The sequence below is a fragment of the Triplophysa rosa genome, linkage group LG4 (assembly GCF_024868665.1).
Source record: "Triplophysa rosa linkage group LG4, Trosa_1v2, whole genome shotgun sequence".
Classification (NCBI taxonomy): domain Eukaryota; kingdom Metazoa; phylum Chordata; class Actinopteri; order Cypriniformes; family Nemacheilidae; genus Triplophysa; species Triplophysa rosa.
This window is the reverse complement of record NC_079893.1, coordinates 24,963,104-24,987,613: the sequence shown is the minus strand read 5'-3', so window position 1 is coordinate 24,987,613 and position 24,510 is coordinate 24,963,104. Positions and strand designations below refer to the sequence as shown.

Genomic DNA, 24,510 nt, shown 5'->3' with positions numbered 1-24,510 from the left:
TTAAAAGACCTTTATTTGTCCCCCTGTGGTCCAAACCAGACCGCAGGGTCAAGATGCCATAGCAACTGTAGCCAGGGCACAGATTGTTGGCACTATGGGTGTGAACCTCTCCATCGATTCTCATGAGTATCCACTGAGTGATTTTTTCACCATACAGACATGCAGCTCTGGTCCCGAGAGAGATAACCTACGACTGCGCAGAGATTTATTCTGCCTTAATGCCAGCTTTATCGGTAACGGTGGAGCAGTAAAGCGCGCCTAGCAGCCTGTTAATAATCTGTCTATGGGCTTGTCTATAACTTTCTCTCTTTTACACAAACAACAAACTGACAGCTTGTGTCACTTCTCCGTACAAATCCAATGTTGTTGGCTTTTTTAAAGCACTTAAACCCTGAAACACAGGCTGTTCTTTTTAAACTTATATCCAGAAATGTACTGTAGACAAGGGTAGGCTTTTTGCTAAGGCCTTGTTTGAGCTGCCTTGGTTTAGCTTAAAACGCGTTGACATAATAATAATGTCTGTGAGATGAATACAATTATTTTTAAAATAATACTTCAAATAATATTTGAAAAATATATATATTAAAAAAAATGTATTCATCCAATGTCGATTTTTTTCAGTTAGCTTTCAATTTACGGAGAATATGGTTTCGCTGTAATCTGTTTGGAATGACGACTTATTTACGAGATGTTTAATTGTTTGATGGGTATGAATTTTACAATCCCATTCATATGTTTCAGCGTGATATGATCTTTCTTGTCGACGAGATGACCTTTCTTGTCGTGTAAGGATTAGGAGCGTGGCTTTTTTTATTGTTGTTTTGTATGTTTTAGCATTACTCACATATGTATAAAATTCATACATTTTCATACAAATTTGCCACCTTGAAAAATAGTTGCAAATTCCTGTGAGATCATGCTGAACATGACGATAAACTTTTGTTTCTGTACTGTGTTAGAAGTTTTCAATGGTACACAAACAGACTTGACAAACACGCTATGCAATTCATGAACATTGTAGTGAATTACAATAAATTCCCAATGAGCTTTTTTTAAAAATGTTGTTTCAATGTTTTGGATATTTTCCTAATTCAAACAGGAAGGGTTAATGTGTAGTGCTGTTTGATTGGCTATTGTGATCATAGATATAAATAACTAGATGTGGAATTAGCATCTGTTTCTATGGGCCGCCCCATTGGAACGGTGCTAGCCGGTCCGTTAACAATCAAAATCATGATGACTGTGTATGATTATGAAAACATATTTGTTGTTGTGTAAACTCAAACATATCTGCTACACTAATACATGACAACTACGAAAGGTTATCTCATTTTTCAGGAATTTCAATCCTCGAGGTTTTCACAGCCATGGCTGCGCAGCACAGTGTTGGGGTATTCTAGTCAACTGTGAGTGACGTCATTGGACCGTTCCAAGATGGCGGACACGTCTACGTGCCTGGAGCGCTTGAATGCAGCATCTAGTTATATGTCTACGGTTGTGATAGCAGATAACTGTCTTTCAGGTTGTTAAAACCCTTTACAACAAAAGCATAACAAAATATGAGCAGACTTCTGAGAGATCCAGCAGACTCTGTGCTATTCATACTTTAGATCCATAACAATAAAGCTCATTTAGAGAGCCGAGATAAAATAAGACACTACAGAAAGCTCTAGAGGCTCCAGTGGTGGATTTTCTATCACTTTCTTTCCGAAAGTATTTCTGTCCTTCTCAACATCATCAAAAACGTCGTCTGTTTTAGTTTCTCCTTAAGAAAAAGATTTATCATAGAGTATTAAATTATGAGGTAAATGGTTAATTGTCTTTACATTATTGTATGATTCCTGTAAGGAGACTCTAAATTAGACCTACAATCTGGTTGCTTTTGAGCGCATACAGGCATGTGCTTGAAGATAATGGATGTAGTACTAATGAGTGTTTTTCAAGATGGTTTTTTTTGTTCATATGTGAGTATTACTAATTCAATTCATATTCCCTTGTTAAACTTTTCATTTAAAAGGCTGGAAAATGGCTGGAAAGTCTAACAGTAAAGTAATGAATGCATGTTTGATCCCAACCACAGACCATATCGCGGAATCCTGTTTTTAATTTCCTGTCATCTATCTATGAGATTAAACATTTATTCACATTGCAATTGGCATCTATTCCATTTTTTTCCTGTAATAACTTGTTTCTCTTAGCATTACCTGCTGTACCAACCCGGTCTCATGAATTGCGTATAAATAACACGCTGTTGCATTATCGTGTAATACGTACGCCAAAGTTAGATTTTGCGTGCATATGATACGCCAATGTTTGCGTGCACCTCGCTGTAGAGCAGCCATTTTGAAACGTACATGAAGAGGAAACACTGAAATAATTAAAATAATACTGTTAGGTTTAGGGTTTGGGTTAGGGTAGAGGTTATAATATGCACGCACGCTAACATTAGGTTTAGGGTTTGAGTTAGGGGACAGGTTAATAAGACAAATTGCCGGTTAATATGCACGCGCGCTAAATTGGCGTATCATATGCACGCAAAATCGAACTTTGGCGTACGTATTTCACGATAATGCAACGCGCGTGTTATTTATACGTAATTCATGAGACTGGGCTCGCTGTACCTGTGCACTTTATGTAGAGCATCTGGATCTTAAAGAAGCACGTGTTTTTATTCAATGTCAAGCTTCCATGTGTCTGAGCTTAACCTAGTACAGGTCACGTTGTCAGTGGAAGGGCCTGACTTTCCCTTTTCTGCCACATTAATTAAGCACCACGCTTGCAGTATGTGGACAGATTTGCCGCTACACCTCTCGGAATTCCCCGCAGTGCCCATCTGCCTCCGCGGCCAATGGGTGCCATGCTTTAGCAGCCCCGTGCTCCGAACAGGCTCTCCTGACACCGGAAGGTTGCGGGGTCCGTTCCCTCAACTCCAGGCCCCTGAAAAGACGTTCAGACCGGCCTGTGCCAAAGAGAGAGCGGGCCGGCCTCCAGCATCGTTAAGGAGCCACGAGCGCTCTCCGCCGGCCCATTAGAAGCAGAAGTGATTAATGAAGCTCCTTCACCAACCTCACAAGAACAAAAACAATCCGCCATATGTTCATCAGGCCACGTATGGATATGAGATTGACGCCTCATCGATTTCCGAACCGTGCCAAGGAACCGGTCGAGATGAGATGCAATAAACCGCCACATGGATGGGGTTTTGATGCGGAGACGTCTTGATAAATGCTTTGTTTTCGCAATTAGCATATTTTCAAGCACAGAGAGAGATCCTTTATTCCTTTACGGTCATGTTTATGCCGCAGCGCCGCATATTTTTAACAGGGTTGCGCTTCTGTAATGTATTCCGTACAGCCGTTCGTCAAGCGAGAACTGTTTTGATAAGATGCGAGATGAAGAGGCTTTTTGCTGATTCGTGTGTCCACCGAGGGAGGCTGGGTGATTGGATTCCAATGTTTGAAATGAGGAGACAAATTAGGAAACAGAGAAGGGCCGATGGGGGATATGAGAACGCCGGAGTGCCAGGAGACTCCTGGGTACCGGCTGAGCTGATAGCTTCTGGAAATAATCGCAGTTGCGTAAGCAAATCGGTTAGAATAAGGAAATAAGACTACACTCCGGCAGTTTGTAGGATTGTAGGAGAGGTTATCTCTAAGTGGAATTCCTGCATTCAGGGCTCCAGACAAAAAAATCAGTTAAGGAGCCATTGGCTCCCATAGGGAAAAAAGCAGGTGCCAAATTATTTTTTAAGAGCCATATAACATGACCGTACATTTTTTTATAAGAAATACTTTTAGTTATCCTGTTGTGTGTAAATCTTCCCTCTCATAAGTTTTGCTCAAAGTTTTTCTTTCAAGTTGTTTTCCCTCATAAGCATGGTCATACAGGACTTTTTGTTAATTCCTAATTTGTAGTGTACACAAATATAAATATGTGTAAATGTGTTCAAATAGTCTTAAAATGCTGCCAGTCTATGCATTTAAAGGCAGATGACAGCAGATTGGGTTCTGCTTATTTAAAAGTGAAGCGTTATTGATGATTATTGCTAAGACTGATTAAACTCTGAATACACCTGACCAAATTCCTCTGAATTCATTTGAACCAACAGAAAAGGTGCATGTCAAGACCATATTTGTATATTATACTGTAAAAAAAAGTAGGCTGTATATTTTATTTTATTGTTACGAAAGGGCTTGTTACGTTATTATGTTGATTTTTGTTTGTAATATGACACTTTTCCGCATGTTCACAACACAATGTAAAGATAACTTCAAATTAAACTTAACAAGAGAATTCGCCTGTCGTTCTTGCTGTGAATGGATTTGAAATTATACATTATTACAGCGGTGTCTTATAACAAATGTTCCCTGAACTTCTCAGGCTCATTAAAATCTGTCACAGCAAACAGCGCATACTACTCACACGCTTCCCTTGGAAACACTTTAAAAACGAGTAAATTTGCATGGCCGCCAGTGGCGACCGTTTTAGGTGCAGTTTGAAAGAGCTTCCAACAAAGTGAAGAGCAGATTAGGATTTGGAAGTAATGTCGTATATGTAATTTGCGAGTTTGCGTTGTATGAAAGGTCATTTTTTCATTTATCTGTGCATCAGTCAAATAACCAATTTTAAGTCGTAAAAATAAAAGTGCGTTTTTGTTTTACGACAGGGATGCTGTGCATAATAATACCAGAAGTGTGCAGTAGAGATCTTTTACAACACGTCTAGGAAGATGTACTGTTGGACACAATAATAAAATTATAAAAATAATAAAAAGATGATTCCCACAGCCTCAAGACCAAAGACAAGAAACAGGTACAGTAATTATAGATGAGGTTTTTTATTTATTTATTTGAAATTATAAGATGATGTCCAAAGGCTAAAATAACAAACCTAGAAGAAGTTATTCTTGGGAGAATAAATCAAATAATACATTCCAGAAAAATTACATCTAATGGAGACAAAATAACAACACGAGAGTAAACGGCCCAAAATAAAGTAAGCAAACAAGGTTTCATTAAATAAAATGTAGTCTACCCTTGTGCTCCAGTAAAAATATCTAAAACTTCAAAAAATCAATATACAATTACTTGACAAGAAAAGTGACCTAAGATATTTAGTCTTGTCTTATGAAAAACAATATAACAATTAAGTAAGTTTATGGTAAAAACAAGCAAAAAAAATCTGCCAATGGGGTGAGAAAAATAAACGTGAATTTAGTTTGACCTTTTTCTCAAGTGCCTAATTCAAGTTTATTTTTCTCACCCCATTGGCAGATTTTTTTCCTTGTTTTTACCATAATTTACTTAATTCTTATATTTTTCTCCTTAAAAAGAGACTAAATATCTTGGGTCACTTTTCTTGTCAAGAAAGTGCATCTTCATTTAAGAATATTTAGATATTTGTACTACAAAACAAGACAAAAACACTTGTCAGAATGTCATTTTTGCAGTGTATTCACATATTATAAATTGCATTTGCAGTTTAAAGGGAGCTTGATATACAGCAAGGTTTCAAAAATAAGAAAAACTGAAATCGATGTAGCTCTTCGAAAAAATGCACGTCGATTGATCACCTCAGAATTTCTATGTCGGTCTGTGGTTGGTTTGTGCTAGTTAGTGGTTAACGGTTAGCACTCATGTAGTGGTGGATCTATAAAGAAAACATCACAGACACTTTACAAAACACATAAGTGATCACAAAACATGTAGGACGGAAGAAAATCTGTTCTAGTCGTTGTCCCTTGTTTACTGTACATCTCAAGCACACACTCTCCCATGTTCTCTAAAGGATTGATTTTGCGTCTCTGCTTGCTAACATAACATGGGTTTGTTGCCTTAATTGAATATACAGTAGATCAGCTATGGCAATCTAAACTTCAGCAGATGGCCTAACCCACTCTTTTCTATGAACCCACATTACATGCAGATGTCCCCCCTCTGCCTGTGAGCAGCAAGATGCTTTCTGATGTTGAGGTCAAGAGAGTTATAGAGTTGCTCTCTAGAGTGCTCAACCTTCAGTATATGAACCCTCAAAGGTTAAAGCACCAATGAAACACAATGATGTACAATACAGCACAAAATAAGATATATGTTATTCATGTGTACTTTCAAGAGTGTGCTTTCTGTTTGCTTTGTGCGCTTCGTGTATTGTTGTAGAGGTCAGCTCATATGTAGAGATCAGAGTTTTCCGTGGCTCGCACACTGTACACATGCAAACATGTTTTTCTCTAAGCATCATTATAGTTAGATTTATCAATTTAAATGAATGTAGCTTTCTTCGGATTTATGTGTTTGAAAAAAAAGTACAGAAGCATGGAAATAAATAATGATATGAATGGTATGAATTTTAGCTCATTTTAATTTGACATCATGTTTAAAGGGGTCATATGGCGCAAACACGTGTTTTTCTGTGTCTTTGGTGTGAAATAAATTGCCCATGCATGTATTAGACACATACAATTGCACAAATTAAAGTGTCGGAACAAAAGATGCATTCTATCTAAAAGCGAATGCTCACCCAGACCTGCTTGAAACGCCTTGTGTAACCACCCCCCCACAAATCCACGTCAGCTCGTGGTATGATTTGACTAAGACCGCCCAAATGTATACGCAAGTCAGTACTGTCAGTACAATTGCTTTGGAACCTGATGCTCCAAATATGGTAAGAGGCGTTACATTTCCGTCACACGCTTGCAGTATTCGACCAATCACTATGCACTGGTTAACTGGCCAATCATAGCACACCTCGCTTTTCAGAGCGATGAGCTTTGTTAAAAATCCGAGCGTTTCAGAGAGGCGGGTCAAAGAGGAGATACAAACAAGCACGGTATGTGGAAAATACAGCGTTTTTGAACCTTAAATCGTGTATAAAACAAACGATAATATTCGTTTTAGCCATGTCATATGACTTCAATTACACTAGTTCATCCTGTTCGCAATCTCTATTCATATATCAGATTAGGGCTGTCACAATATCAGATTTTCACTTCACGGTTATCATGACCAAAATAATTCACGGTAACAATATTATCATGAAATCACTTTTTAAAACAATCAAATAATGATTGATTTATAAATCAGTCAAATTCATCTTTAATTTGGTTTATTTTGTGTTTTCTCCTTTTTTGGCCAACAAATCACATTCATAATCTAAGTGTAAGGATTAGAGAGAGTGTTTGTAACCACTGTGGCTCTTAGAGGAGCAATGTGGAGATTTTAGTGTCATCTAGTGGTAAGTTTGCGAATTGCGACCAATGGCTCCCCCCACCCCTCACCACTCCCTTTCAAAGCACTATGGCAGCTGACACAGGACTAAGACGTTGTCGCGTTTTCGCTTCTTTGTCGAAGAAGATAGCGTATTTATGAAAGGCACTCTAAAGCAGTTTGTCTATTTAGGGCTACTGTAGAAACAACATGGCGAATTCCATCCAAGGGGACCCGCAGTGTACAGTATGTGGATAGAAATAGCTCATTCTAAGCTAATACAAACATAATGTTTCATTATGTAAGGTCTTTATACACCTCTGAAGACAAAGTTATGGATATTATATTTCATTTCTGTTAATAGATCCTACAAAATTACAAAAATCTACAATGGTATCATAACACGGTATCTATAATCATGATTTGTAATATCCCAAACATTATTAGTACCAGTATATTGTAACACCCCTAATTCAGATTCAGAAGCAGTCCTGGAATATAAATTGCGTTCCAAAATCATTTCTGAATGGTGAACAACTTTACTGAAAACAAGTATAACAGTGACCGCAGCTTTTACCTCATAATGCCTGAGGGGAGCCCTCTTTGAAATATTTAGACAGCCCACAGGTGGCCTGGAATTACCTGCCTACAAATTTGATGCAACACTCCAGCCATCTCTCTATCTGTTATGCCGCCTAATGAAAAATGACAGGCAAGAAATAAGTTGCTCCTGCGTGGGTGTTTCAGCGCATAATTCCTTCTCTCTCATTTTGGATCCGCGTGCATGATTTTAACCTCCAACACTTCATATTTACTCATCCGCGGTTTCCAGAAATGACAATACCTGCGTGGCTTTAATAATAATGTTGCGCAGGCGTGTTTGATGATGTCACTATGCAACATTAATGCAACAACAGAATATACACAATGAATGATGATCGATTAATTGTTAATAATTGAAGTAAGCTTGCACATTGTTAATTTATAAATGTAAGCATGAATTTCTTCTAAAGCTAGCAAAAGATTATTGCAAATGTTTCTTTGGCACATTCTTTTTTTTTAATAGGTTGATTTCTCATACGCTTCATAATATTGTTGTGCATTGTTGTACACATCCTTAAGTCTTCCAGTATCACCCTAACCGACAATGTTGCTTTAAAATTCTATACAGAGCACAAGAACATTACTTAAATTGACATTTGATTATAAACGTTTCTGAAATTGATATTCCATGCAGATTTCCTCTTTCAAGATATATGGCTGCTGTTTTTACTGCAAATCCAGCATCAGTGTTTTGTTTTGTTTTGCGCTCGCTCTAAGGCACTGTTATGCAGTTTTATAGGTAACCGTAGGAATCTCTGAACCCATAACCGTCCCGCTAAAGCATAGCCTTACAGGATGAGATGACGACACGGGACGTAAACCGGCCGCCCGAAACGGTGCTGTGAGAGATGATTCACTGTCTGTTTAGCAGAGAGCCTTAATATGTTATGACTGAACAACAGTGAATAACCAGGCTTCCTTCCCGTTTGACTTCGGGCAGGAGAATCACGATAGCAACCGGGCCCTTTGGTGACACACTCATATGCACACACTTACGTGACCATACATGACCCAGTCCAAGTACCCAAGGCTTAGCCTTTTATTTAGGACATATGTCAGCAGACTGCTACATTGTTTTCGTCCATTGCCCAGATGTTACATCAAAACAACCTTCCGGTCTGAACTCTGTGATCGTGCTTGTTAATAACTCGATTTATCAGCTCTCAGCTGGTCTCAACCCACCGGCCGGCTCTTCGGATCACAACAGGGTGTTGCATTGGTTTTTGCCCGTGGGTCGTCCAAATGGGATGACATGGCATATGTGATGGGCAGGCGAAGAGCACGAATGTGCCTTTTTCGGTGAACAGGCTTTGAAAATGTTCTCTGCAAACAGAGAAATGTTTTCTGTAAGCGTCTTTCAATACATACAATTATTTTAACATCACAACAGGACTCTGCGCTTTCTGGATCTTCTGGCAAAGCAGCATTTTGTGATAAATATAAGTAGCATGTTTCTAATGATTGGTTACATGTTATATGATGGAGCAATGTTTGTTCGCTTTAATGAAAGTTATTGTAAAGCGATTCTCATGGAAAGAAACAACGGTTGATGAATGCAGATCTCTGCAAATCCTCCCGATTGTAAAGCAGGCCTGAAGTGAAGACACCAGCAAATGAGCGATATGGGTTTTTATTACCACATAAGTAATAATATTTGACACGGATCAGGCTTAACAGCTGTTTAGTCAACGTAAATGCATTTAAAATGAATTTATAGACGTTATTTGGCAACATTACTTTTTTTTGCACATCCTGTTGCGCTGTAATGCGCTGTCGCAGTCGGGTCCTGGTGTATAATGAATGGTTGTGTATTTTGCCTTATATTAGTCACCGTTTTTGTACTTTGTAAGTTAAAATCAGCAGTTTGAGACTTCAGGGTTTGTGTGACGCCTCAGCAAAATGCAAATCCACCCATGCAGCTTTGGGCCAATGAGGTCTTATTAGATCACAGATAATCGTAATGACTGGAGTCTGTGAATTATCATAATAATTTGTCCTGTAATAACTTGTTCTAACTGGGAAATGCTGGAAATTGTCAGAAGCTCTGAAATCTAAAAAAATCTCTAACAATCTTTAGAAAACAAGCTGTTTTAGATGCACACGCAGCACTATTGCATGGGTTTTCCTGGCTCAAAATGAGGCGGAGGTGGTGCCGTCCTGATCTTGTACACACACACACGTAGGCCTCATTCACATCTTGCATTCTCTGTGGTTCACTTTAAATGATTCAATGATCTCTGATATTCGCTAGTGACTGAAAAGTTCAATAGTTTAAATCGGTTCAAATGAGTCATTCGTGTGCGAGTCTTCTGAACGCAATGTACGTTCATACTGGCAAACTCGCTGTGTACAGTATACGCTGATTCAACGATCCACCTGCACAGCTAAAGACATTACAATGATGTACGTCATGTTAATTTAAGAAATTTCAAGACATTAAACGTACGTGGATGCAAAACAAACAGCTGCGAAACACAGCCAGCTCTTGTTCTGCAACTCTTTTTAGCGCCTCTACTGTGGCGCGTAATGCCACAACTGCAGTTACAAATGACTAATGTTAAAGGCGTGGTAACCGATTTCCGAATTACTCTTTAGACAACTGAGTCGGGCCAAGTACCAAAACAACCTTATAGCCAATCAGCAGAAAGGTGCACAGTGCACAGAGCCAAGCGCTGACGAAAGCGAAAGATGGGGGTAGGGGTGTGTTTGTTTTGATGATTTGAACATCAACAACGGCTAAGAGAAATCAGACACTCCACCTTTAAAATGCATGCAGGATTTCTTGTGAAGACCCCCGACATAGTTTTGGCAAGAGTCTGAGGCGGCACAACATTTGACGGAGGCGGCCACCTCCAATTTCTCTATGCAGGAAAAACCCTGCTATTGTAATTGTTGTAGTGGTTTCCAGTGATTATCAGGTGAAGCTCCAATCTAAAGCTAAATAAAGTTGGTTTGTATACAGTTATTTAGTCTGTATAAATGTCTTTTTGTTTACTTTTAACAGTTAAATACATTGCAAATCTCACTTTTACTAAAGTATTTTTACTCACACATGTAGTTAGAAGTAAAGAAGTACTAGATTTTTAATGTATTTAAAGGGATAGTTCACCCAAAAATGAAAATGATAATTTACTCACCCTCAAGTTGTTCCAGACCTGTGTGATATTTCTTTGTTCCAATGAACACAAAAGAACACATGTTGACGAATGTGGCAAACAAAACAGTTCTGGGGCACCATTGACTACCATAGTATTGGTATTTGCCTGCCATAGTAAATAGTGCCCTGAAAAACCTTTTGGTTACAAATATTCTTCCAAATATTTGTGTTTTTGTTCAGCAGAACAAAGTCGTTGGAACAACATAAGGGTGAGTGAATGAAGACAATTTTCATTTTTTGGTGAGCTACTGTATCCCTTTAACTGCAGTATTAAAGGTAAATACTAAATATAATAAAAATATAAAAATCCATTCATGAAATGTAGAGTAAAGAGAATCGTGTGTTCTTTTCATCTATTCTTTGTGTAGTGAAGTAGAATTTTTCAAAAGTAAAAACACTATAATACAGGTGCTTGAAAAATGTACTTGAGTAGATAAAAATACTTACAGTAAGTACGGTCCACCTCTGACGATAATACATTTTATTGAACCTGGTGGGAGTAAAACTCAAATACTCAGGTAAAGAGACGGTCATTTGAGGGTAGATGTAGAATCAGGGTTTTAGTGTCTAGTGTCACCCGGGTCCCGTAGCATTGTGTGGCCGCAGCAGTGATGAATGGAGCACTTAGTGTGCGTGCACATGTGACTTGGATATCTGTGCTACTGAAGGGTATTCATGATCTCAGTTCTGCCCGCTGGAGGTTAGGAGCATTACCAGAAACCAGCTGCTGCTTTGTGGGTTTGGGAAACACATCTTCTTCTTTAGTAGGGTCAGATTTAACAGAATTTGCCTATTTTTGACTGTGCACAATGGTCTCCAAAGTATTTGGACTCTTAAAGAGAACATAACAAGGGATTTTTAAGGTCCTACTTTGGTTTATGGAGTGTCCAACAACAAGTTTATGTACATAGAAGGTGTAAAAACACTATTATTTCGTAATAATAGGCAGTTATTCTTACCTTACTTCTTGACTGACTCTCAAATGATTCGTTCCGCGATTCATCTGTCTAATCCCCTCCTTTCCGCTAGCCTAGTCTGATGTGATTGGTCAAATGGTCTAGTCTGCTGTGATTGGTCTACAGCGAATGAGGCTCACGAGCTACAGTGTTTGGTGGAGAAGAGTGAAGTTTCGCGGCAGTTCGCGAATTGGACAAGGGACGACTCGTTTGCGTGATTCAGAGTCGACTCCCTTTTTTCCAAGCCAATAAATTTGTTATTCATTCACCTTCGGATTTAAAACTTGGCAGACTGCTTACTTTCAAACACGCCAACATTACACATTGCATGAAATGTCATTTTCATGATCTAATGTTATGTACTCTTTAAGGTGTAGTTAAAAATCGCATGATTCAACACAATGGCAAAGAATGTAGCAGCTGTGTTGTCTTTAATTCAAGACTAACTTTAATTGTAATGTTAAATTATGTTTTTTACATTAACAATAGACTTATTCTGCTAACAACATTGAGCATTTAATTCATATATGTCTGCTTATATTCTATATGTCTTGCAATAACAAGAGTCCTTAATGGAGAGATAAATATGTATAGATTTTTTTTAAAGCGGTATACAATATTACTCTCCAGTTTAGCTTTAAACGTATCAGGAGAGCCATTCGAATGTGCTTATGACAGCACAAGGTAAGTTTAACACATTTTAAGACTATTTTCAGCTCTCCGTCGTTTTATATATGCAATTGAAACAATCAGCGCTTTAGAGTGATGAGTTTTGAGACGCGGCAAGGGCACTGCAGAGGAAAGACATGGGAGATGAGATGAGATAGTTGGCTAGGTGAGTTCAATCACTGTTAGTGCCCTGGAGAGAGACCCAGCGAGTGGATTGGTCAGCGTGTAGTTTTTACAGGTGAGGCAATTGATTGAGGAAGCAGTCAGATGGAAGATTCTGTCTTATTCAATCTATCACAGAGGCAGCACAGACTCCAAATTGAAAATGAGACCTAGATCAGGTGCTAGAAGCGCTCAACTTCTCCATGAATTAAACTACAGCGCAGGCTTTAAAGTTGAACCTGTTTTTATGGCTTGAGTAGCGAGTTTTAACACTGGAGGAAGTCGAGATATAATCACAGGTCACACATTATTTGGCCTAAATTTAAAGTTGCAATAGTGTTTAGTGCAGAATGGTGATTTCTATCTGAGTGTAATGACTTCTGGAATGACAAAAGTGTAGGCGGAAGTTGAAAGCCTGGCCATTGGACAGTCAGTTTAGTCCCGACCTCGGGCCGAGACATACGTCATGCAGAGAAGAGATGTTGCTTGGAGGGGTTTTTGATTTTGAATAAAGATTTTGATATCTTATCTGCACGGCTAAATCATTTATAATAAACACTGCGATATTTCATAAAAAATAATAATTGACATTTTTGATTTCATGGTCATTTAACGTGACAATGTAAAGATGCATCATCTGTAGCTTTTCATCTCTAATGGCATCTCTGTTTGAAACAGAATCGCAGGTTACATTCTTTACAACTTTACGTGGATTAAAGTCAAACCGACATCAAACATATCTGACATCTTACAAACCTATAAATCATAACTATTAGCTTACTGTTGCAAATCTGGTTAAAGTAAGGAGACAGTAAACCGACAATATCTGCAAAAAACACATTGCGTCTTTAAAAAGTCTAGTTATTTCTAATTGGTCCATTTGACACCAGCAAACGTACTGTTGATGATGAAACCGTTTTCTTCCCGCTAACATTTTAATCCCAATACCTTTCTCACTGCAGTTGATCTTAATACTGTATAATAAATCCGTGATACATTTTCATCAAGCAATGTTTTTATAGACATGTGGTTTGGAAAACCTCTGGTTCAGTGGGAAGCTTAATTGGCCGCATTCACATAAAACTGCCAAACGCAAGATAAAGACTCAAACATCCTATGGGGAAATATCACATATACTTACATTTTCTTTGACAGCCTAAATTCTCTCTTGGGCGGCCGCCCAAAATTTCCAATGCAGGACCCTGATCTTTACTTCACTCATATGGTTTATTCATTGACTTGGGGGCTCAACAAGCTCTCGTGAGCCCGATCAATCAAAGTCTCCGTGACTTAACTTCTATAGGCTGACCCTGATGACCCATTGGGCAATGGTGCCTGAAGTTACCATTCACCCCCATCTGTCGCTGAGACCCCGTTCTTTGGGGGGCAGGAGTTATTCGCTTTCAAACGCGGATCTGGATCAGATATTCTTAGTATCTTTGTCACACTAAACTCCTCTGTCAGCCATCACCCCATGGTGTATTTCTTCTATAGTCAGTCCTGACCGAAGCATATATCTGTTCGGCTTCCAACCCTGTCATTGAATTTCCATGAAAGAGTAAGACGGACTAATGCTATGGGGCCAATAAAGACATGCCACTCTTTCATGTACAAGCAAAAGCCCATTAAGCTTCAAAGATAGACTAGAAAAGTGTGCATGCGGATGCCCTTTAAGGACATGAACGTTCTCGTGAACATCTTTATAATCAAACCTCTTTATTCCTGACAATACAGCCAAAATCCACCGGCCTTCACAAGTATTAGACTTAGAAGCCAGTCATGTCCTTACTAAACCTGTGATTATTGAAACATATTTTGGGAGGTTTTGTCCAGATGGTTCTGCCTCCTGGAATTGTCTGCTGAAATTGTTTTTCTGTGCGGCAGCATACCGACCAAGGTCAGATGCTCCATCCAATTTGGAAGAACATTCTGATCAGAATTTCATACATGTCCTTGTTCAAAAGACAAAAGCAATAAAAATGCACCGTTCAATGCTTAATGGCCTTAAAGAGCCATTAAGAGCCTGTAGAACTAAATGTACCTTCATTGTGTTTTTAGACTTTGTAAGGACATTGTGTTGAATATTCAGGTTTTCAACAGGTGCTTGCTTCCTATGTGACCAAGTGGCACAATTAATGTGGCAAGTGTCCTGATTATTGTTTTAAAGGTCTTTTAACATTTACTTACTCTCATGTCATTTCAAACCTGCACAGCTTTCTTTCTTCTGCAGAATACAAAATAATATATTTTGAAGAACAACATCGGACCCCATTGGCTTCCACTATATGGACACAAAACCACACATTACTCAAAATATCTTTTGTGTTCCACAGATGAAAGCGTCACATACTGTACAGGTTTGAACAACACGAGGGTGAACAAATGATGACAAATTAGTTATTTTTGGGTGAACATCCATTTAAGAGCTATATCATATACAGCATTGTGGGATTTTACTATTTGAATTGAACCTACAAATTGTTTTGCTTCTTAAGTATAAATGCAGTGAGACTAGTGTTAACTCTTTCACCGGCATTGATAAGATTTCCCGTCATGAATAACACAACAGTTCCCCCGCAGTTGACAAGTTTTTGCGTAATTTAAGACAAGAACTGATGTTTTCACTGTCATACAGTAGGGGGTGCTGTTATACATCTGATCCAAAAACAACCAACTGCTGTTTCTAAATTGTTCTAGATCTGATCTTTGACAAAAAAACACAATTTACTCAGCTATAAATATTGTATTTTTGAAAATAACTTTAACCCATATTTAACCCACAAAAGAACCCACATTTAGAATGATAAAGCTTTCTGGCACTTTGTATCTCTATATTTTGGGACTATATTTAATACAAATAGTATTTAATAATTTAGAAAGTTTTTCCATTTTTTGAAAAACAACACATTTGGACTGCGGAGGTTTCAGAAGGACAGAATAATATGCTTTTTGTTTGTTCAAAAGCAGAGACTCTGTTCTCTCATTTAATATATTTGGTATGTTTGTACAGTAAATTGATAGAAGAAATGATACTGAGGGCCATGAAAGTTTTGTGAAAATGTTTAAAAATTCTTGCGCAGACTGAAGGCAACTTTTATTTAAAAAACGGTGGTGGGGAAGTAGTTAAGATAACCTCATAGTATAGTTGTCAGGCAAACATTTGCGAAATTACTCTAACAACACAATCTAATGAAAATGATTAAATCATTTCTAGTGTAAAAATGTATGGCTTTTTGTTATTTTACTGTGTTCGTCTCGGCAGCAACAATATGAGATTCTAAATGTTAATCGTATCACAGTTCAAAAAACATTGACTATATTTGCCCAAATAATTAAATCATTTTATAATTTGTTGACCATATTGTGGATCCCTTATTAAGACTGAGTGCATCTGCTAGCCGGATTAATGTTATCTGTTCAGGTTTGAGTGCGATGTCTCCATCATGATGCCTGCCTGAAGAATCTCTCTCTCTCTCTCTCTCTCTCTCTCTCTCTCTCTCTCTCTCTCTCTCGTTGTCTTTTCAGCTTGTCACTCAACCCCTGTGCTCGCAATAAGCACCAATTGGAATAACAATAGAGGCTATTCCCCGGGGCTCTCTCTCTTATTCAAACAAGCTGTTGCCCCGAGGGTCCCGAGAGTCCTCGTGCCCTTTCAAAGCCGTTTTAAAGTCCGCTTTTGTCTCTGTCTCTGTGATCGGCGGGAGCATTGTGTGAATGATGTTTTTTCATCCCTACCTCTTTCAAACGACACACATGTTGATTACCATCAGCTTTCCATTTGAAGTGGAAGATAATGAAATGTATTATGAATGCAGACTTCTTGCTGTGTCCTTCTGCGCTAACTCACTTGGATTCAACAGACGCTCTTGATGACTTACAATATGATTACACTTTCGATGGCGTAGCGTCCCTTTATTTCCCATCAGGCTATCTTAAAGTTGCTCGCATTACTTGCGGACTTCTCAGCAAACTAGTTTCTCCCGATGCTTCTTATCTCGAAAGGATGAAGCAGAGATTTATGAACCGCAGTGGAGGAGATTAACTAACAACTCTTGTGTCTGTGATGAATCGCTGATGCACTGGCGATATTTTCACGCTCATTTCTTATGCTTTCAACGCTAAGTAAATCCAAAACCTTTTTGGCACACGCTGGGCTTGGGTTTTCCATTTATGCTGGCTGCTTTAACCAACATTATATTAGTCCGAACAGAATTATTATTTCATGGTTATTGCAGTCTGGAGTCAAAGCAGCATCACCCGCATGAGCAGAGCAGCTCAATGTCAGGAGTATAGCAGTTATGTTCACATTGTTTAAAGTATTCTGCTTTTTGGTGTATAGTTTGAAATTGGGATTTGTTATTAAAGGGATCTTTGAAAATTGATTGAATTAATCCACGAGAGAAAAAAAGGAAGAAACTCCTAATCATACATTTCCATTTATTCAGATAAAAATAAACTACAGAGGTTGAAATGACCCAGGGTCTTGTGACTTCATGTACTGACAGTGTTTTACATATAAAGAACAAATGTGTACCTCAGCATGGATGGAGACATGGTGCTGTCGAGTTATGAGTTGAACGCCATTAAAAAGCTTTCTCGCCCTCATTTTCCATCTCTGTACAATGTCATTGTGCGTGACATCAATGATATTTTCCAACCGTGCTTTGCTATCTATTAACATTTGATCATCCACATTAAGTCTTTGCACACACACTTTACACGGAAGCCTGACTAACAACGACCTTGGTTGATATAAAATGTAAAATAAAAAGAAAAGATATTGAAAATGATGAATATTTGAATACTTTGGCTTGTGGGCATCACAAATTGTTTGAAATGTCCTTTCTCTTGATAGGCTGTGTGTTTTGGGCTTGCTGATGTTTTATTTATATTCACAACACTTCTCAGCAGCTCCGTTTTGTACCAAAATGTAACGATTCATTTTCTTTTCCCTTCTTTACGTTCCCATTTAGTCATTTGAATGAGACTCCGTGGCATCTACGAGATCTTTCTGACAAGCCACGAAAACGTTTTTTTTTAGGCTTTACAAATGATTTGTTGTCGTTCTTTTACACGTGTCACTGCATTTGTTTACTCCGGCTGGCTTCGGAACAACGTGAAGTTTTCGAATGCAGGTGGTGACTATCGCAAACTATCGCGGTGGACAGACGGCCAGTCGACTTGTAACAAAAACACATATAAAAAGAGGCTTTTGATGTGAACAGCTTTAAAGTGACAGACGTTTGCGTGAACTGTGATGGAGCAGGTGGTGTTTGTATGATTTAATCAGCAGGCCGTGCACTGATAAGGCCTTCTTAACCCATCCGCATAACACGCACATATAAACAAACGCGCGCTGTAGGCCAGCAGTTTGTTGAATTCCACCCAAATTTAGAGAGGTAGACAGTTGTTATTAATAACAGGCGCAAACTAGTCACACGGCGAGCCAACTTTGTTTTTGGTCACACTTTTTGTCCTTTTGTAGCTCTCATCCTTCGTGCAGCTTTTCCATCCGCTCTCTCCAAAGCGCTTAAGTCGCTGTGTAAAAGTAGGTTACGCCGAATGCGCCGCTCCTCCCGCACGATCCCTCATTATACCGTCTGTGACAAACAACCTGTCACATTCCGTGAGGGAAGTAAGTGGCAATCCCACCCACTTCTTCCTCCACACAGATATACCGCAATGCATCTGACCCATCATGGTCCGTTTCTACAGAAGAGTTTGTGCACTCCTCCGTAATCAATCAGAGCTAATTATTTCTCTCTGACAAATTGCTTGCACTCTCTCGCGTGGCTTCTGCAGTCACTTTATTTCACCTTATATGTCTATGTCTTATATACACACAAATGTGTGTGTATATAATACACTTATTTCATCATATGTCTTGTTAAGTGCGTATTTGTATGATGAATTTTAGACCTCATGGGAAGTCAAACGGAATAATGCATGTGCTGTTTTGCATCAGAATGGATGTATTAGGAGGCATTTTGAATTTACTGCATTTGGAATAGCTTTTACTTAAGCAATAATGTATGCACAAAATCGCCAATCCTCCAAGACCTTATTGTCTCCATAAAGCGGTTACGTATAATAAAACATACTACAGATCACAAATGTTTCTTATTAAAATATGATGTGTTTGTAATCAAATAATTTATGGAATCCATTAAAAGATATAGTCCTTGACAGAAACAGGACGTTGCTACGCAACAAAAATAATGCTATACATGCTGCATGGTGACACAATAGCATGGCGTTATAGTTGTATGTGTTTTATTGTGAGTAAAGCACAAATATTGACCAACTGTTGTCATAAATTGCATAATACATAGTGGCTTTAAGTGAGGCATTATCTAAACCAATCAGAAATCTAATCTCTTTTCCATGAGGATCTGTGAGAAAATGCCCCCTAGAATAAGCACAGTCCTCACATGATATGACACGCAGGAAATCATATAGGGAAGAGCTGTCATAAAGGGCAAAATCCAAGCGAGATGACAGACACAAGCCACAAAAGACTGAAGCGTGTTTTTTTCCACTATCATGTCAGAAGCAATTCGATAAGACTCTTTTTAACAGCATGCTATCAAAATTGACCCTTCTTTCATAATAAAAGTCCCTCGGTTTATAGTGTTTGATATTGTAAAATGATGTTTTTCATCGTGGTTTATTAAATTTTCAATGAATGTAACCGAATGTTGGATGACAAATTGTAATGCATTTTTACTAAATAATTTTCTATAATATATACATATATTTGTTATGATTTTGCTGCAAATATAAAATAATAAAGACATAAGGAAGCAATTTCATTTTTGAAAGATGTTTTTGGTAATGTATGGCATTGAAGTTCAAACTAAGTGTTTAAGTGAAATAATAAAAATAATAAAAAAAGACAACATTGTGGTAAAAATGATGAAATTACTCAAATTTTGCCCCTCATTCATATTTACAAGAAGGTGGACTGCAGCGAGAGGCTTCAGTGTGAGCCCTGTCAGAGTGTTTCATTGGTTGAATGTACTTAATGAATACGCCCTACTGAGCGAGAAATTTAAGTCAAATGAGATTGAATGAACTAGTACATGAGTTCACGGTCTAATATTCTCTGTGTTGCAACAATGCATATCCAGTAGTTACTGAACTTTTCTGAAAAATAAAGGTAATGACCTGGTTTAATTTCATTCTAAGGTCAAGTAAATGATGTAAAACAGTTCAATCTTTGTTTGGAACATTTCATTACACATCATGCAATTCATAACATTACAGAATTTGGCCTAGATTACAGCAAAATGGTTCATATTAGTACACCATTATTGCACGTAAAAATGTATTTTGATTTTGCACCGGTAAATGTGGCACAAAGACCTAGTACAAAGAAGAAAACAGAAGCTGTCACACCAGCATCAGCACTGGTTCGAAGCACTGGTTTGAATACCCAGTGACATTACAGACACTACAGACATTCTGTAGAGTTAATTACTTGTAATATTTCAAAAATGATTTAGCTTCATACACTGTGAATAACAATAACTGAGAGAACTATTGCTAAAAATAGAACAGAGACTTGAGATGTGATTTGGACTCCACCTCAGAGACTTAAGACTTGACTTGGACTCCACTTTAAAGACTTGAGACTTGACTTAGACTCGACCTCAAAGACTTGAGACTTGACTTGGACCTCCGAGACTTGTGAACATGTCTGCTTCCTTGTTTACAAATCTCAATATTGAATTGATTTTAAATAAACCAACTAAAACGTCCATATTCTTATCTCGGAGATGACTCCTTTTACTCAAGAGTCAATCTCCATGGCAACAGGCTATTATGGCAATGTTGTTTTTGTCTCTAGTTGCACTGTTAGTGGTACGGTCGTACCTGATCCTAAAAAAAGGAAGTGCATGCTGGGATACACTTGTGAACTTGATGACCATTGGATCCAGATTGCACAAGTGATACTCTATCGTTCTAAAATGGAAAAGGCACAGACACTGGTCACCCCCAGTTCTTCTAGAATCTACTTCATCTGCACCGCCAAAGTCCACAAAATGCAAAGTGCTGCCGAGGCTGTATTCGCATATAACCGTAAAACATAATATCTGCTCTATCAATATGGTAATTTCCCCGTCCCAGCCCTAGAGGTCGTAAAGTCTGTATTTGGTAGCTGCTTTTTAACAATAAAAAGGGAGGATGTTCTTGAGACTGCATCCTGTGGTTAAAAGCTCTATTAAATCACAAGGCGGTTGTAACCAATGCTTTGGAGTTGGTCTTGAAGGTCACCTCACAGAAGCCTCTGGAAATGGGCCGTAACAGATCTTGTGTTATGTACCCGCTTTACAATAAGCATTCCATTGTGATGGCAAAACTTGTTCCTGTAAACAACATTTTTTTGATGATTGTGAGACCAAGGGTGGTTTTAATGCACCCCGGGTCAGAGTTCAGTTTGTTTGGTTGTGTTTAAAAATTTTTTGTAAACCAGTGAATGACATCTGACAACAGTAATACAAAAAAACATTGAAAATAAAACAAAAACTTTGTGTGTATGAGAAAGTATTGAAATATAAAAATGAAACACTTCACATTTAAGATTACAAATAGTGTTTTTATTCTATTTATTCATTTATTACAAACTAGCTCCATTCTTAACCATAATCGTTTCATTTGTGTTTCAGAATAAGATCATTTTGGACCCTCTTACATTCAGCGAGGCTCGCTTCAGGCCGTCACTGGAGGAACGTCTGGAGAGCATCATCAGTGGCGCCGCCCTCATGGCCGACTCCTCCTGCACGCGCGACGACCGCCGCGAACGCATCGTAGCCGAATGCAACTCCGTGCGTCAGGCCCTTCAAGACTTGCTGAGCGAGTACATGAACAATGTGAGTCGAAATATCTTCCCACACCTGCTCAGAGTTCACATCTACATGGTTATTACTGCAATTGTCTGTGCAGGAAGTCGTTGACGTTCCTGTGACTCATGGAAAGACTTACTGTCTGTTTTAATACATTCATAAAGGTGAAAGGACTAATTAAAGTCAGCATTTTATTCTAATCTTTCACGTCCTGTTTTCTGACTCATCATTTTCATCAACAAACATAGTAGTCATACCTCAGAGGCGGTTGATATAAACAATGTCATTTTTTGACAGAAGGGTTATTTATTTATCAGCGCCGATGTCATGGAACATGCAACGCTTTCTGCACAGACAGCCTGGATATTGTCCCGTGTTACATAAAGTGGAAGTTCACCCAAAAATCTATTTTTTACTCACCCACATGACGTTAAACATGTTTAGAGAACCTCCGGCGTCTTCGGAGCACAAATAGAGATATTTAGGTGACATCCGAGAGATTTCCAGGCCTCCTCATAGACATCACGGTGTCAGTTTTTGCCAAGGTCCAGAAAAGTACTAAAGACATCGTTATGGTCCATCCGCGCATAGTGGCTCAGTTGAATTTTTTTTAAGCGACGAGAATGCTTTATGTGCGAAAAACAAACCAAAATACCGACTTTAATCAATATATTGTCAGTGTATGGTGCACGTTCACAAGAGCACAACTTCTTCGTCTTCAAAAATGTATTTCTAATCATTGGTCGTTTTGTTAAGAAAGTTGTAAAAAACACTTGCGCTAAAACTTACCCGAAGGCTCCTTTTCTTTGTTTGCACAAATAACACATCATTTTAATATTCATAATAATAATAATAATAATAATAATGCATTTCAAATTCTGATTATAAAGTTTTGTTTATTGATCCACAGTAAGTTGAGAATCGCATGTGCTTCAGTAAATCGACTTTTCCCTGCTTCCAATTTTTATCTTTCAACCACGCAAAAAAATGACATTTTATTTGGAGCAGTTCTCAGCCAAGGGTTGTATGCAGTGGAAATGCAACTTTTGACCTCTTCAGGACGGTAAGCAAGTATTCTGCACAGGGCGACTTCATGAATTTTGCTACAAATGTAAAAATTCTGCCGTTTCTCTCACTACTTTGTGTTACACCTTTGGCTAACAGGATTGTTTTATGTTTTACTCGTTGCTTCTTTAAAAAAGCCCTTCAAGCAACATTGTCTATCTATACCCTGTTCTACCTGTTTTTCAGACATTAGAGTTCTCCAGATTAAGGGTCTTAATATTGTTTGATAAATCAATACTCTGACCTTTAGTCCTTTTTCCCTTATGTGTCTCTTCTATGTTGATGATTAAAGGCATGTAATCCAGTAGAATTATAAATGTGTGTGTGTGTGTGTGCGTATATATGTCAATTACTTTGCAATAGCGGTTATTAAACCATTGGCAGGTGTAAAATTGATCAGTATGATATCAATGAGGCTGTCTGACTCTGGTACTGTGCAGTAATCAATGGCTTCTTGCTTGCTGTAATCTAATGTGGGTTTCTTGACGTTGTGTGTGCGCCATACGGAACTGAGGGGATATTAAATACAACCTCTCATTTGATTAGTGATGCCCCTCTAGTCAAAACACAACATCACCGCTTCTATTATAAACTCTGCTAGGAAATCTGTTCGCAGGCATGAGATGTTTTATATGAGTTTTAGTTCCTTTTAAGATTAATTTCATTATGTTGTCTATAAAACGCGTGTGTTGCTGTGTGTCACTTGGTTCTCGTGAATACTTTTTCGCAAACCTTTTATTGTGAATCATGTGTTAACTTTTGACAGCCTGCACTAATGTTACCACGTTCCACATGGAAAATTCCTATTTATGATTGCATATTGGTCTGATATTAGTCTTGAAATCCTTCTCATTGGGTGTAAAGAATTTGGCTTAAGGGACGCCTAAATGGAAACAAAACTGAATATCTGCTCAAATCATACTGTGTTTACAGTTTGTGGCTCTTCTGCCATAACAAGCTTCCTTCTCCCTCAGGTTGAATAGTTTCTCAGCTCACTTTAAAATGCTTCATTAATTTCAGTAGCGGCTGCTGGCGAGCTACAGCTGCGGGCTTGGAAGCGTGCGATCTAAAACAAAGGCTAAAAGAGAGGTCTAGGAAAACAAGGTGCATTATTTATCTGTTGGGATCTGTTTTATACTGTATTCCTCTCCTCTATGGTCTTTTTCTTTTTAAGTTTCTTTATCTTAGCTAGAGGTGGGCGCTAAAACCAAATTATTGTATTATTGTATGAGTAATATCACGGTAACATTGTTTTTATTTACACAGTATATTATAGGTCAGGTGGTACAGACTACCTTGAGTTTACATCAAGTCAGCAGTATTGAAATCAAGCTACAGGGAATTATAGGTAACATGAGGTAACTAGAAGCGGTTTCTAGGTTTTACAGTGAAAACGATTTCTACACTAACACTGCCGTAACTCTTGCCACCACCCGTCACGCTTCCCTCTAATCGTCCCTCAAGCTCAACCCCGGACAACACGAGGTTGATCAATGCGCTGTTTGCAATATATTCCCTTCATGTGGCAGCAGAATGTCCATACTTGTCCCGGCCGGTGGTGATCGTTGATTGGTGACAGCCGCCCCGGTCTCTCAGCCCCATGCTGAATCATCAGAATCGGCTGATTTAGTTAAGGCAGCCTGGACAGGCCTATCTATCAATTGATCGGTTGGGGGAATGTATTACTGATCTGGGTCAGGGAGCTGGGGCTTGTGGGTAGAGGTTAAGGAGGGTTCAGGGGTTGCTGAGTGTGGTGGTTTACCTTACTAGCCCACGCTGCAGTAAAGTGGATTTAGAGAGTTGGTTAGCAGAGCTTGATCTCGCACTTAGCTAGACATGGCACTCTGGCG

At 38.5% G+C, this 24,510-nt stretch overlaps 1 protein-coding gene across 1 annotated transcript in view; it reads left to right on the top strand.

Moving 5' to 3' along the window:
- The window catches only part of ctnna2 (catenin (cadherin-associated protein), alpha 2), a 436,402-nt gene that overhangs the window by 102,217 nt on the left and 309,675 nt on the right, over positions 1-24,510 (top strand). The window contains exon 7 of the mRNA XM_057332819.1: positions 21,419-21,622. Within this exon, the coding sequence (XP_057188802.1) occupies positions 21,419-21,622 (204 nt within the window). The remainder of the gene's footprint in view (positions 1-21,418; positions 21,623-24,510) is intronic.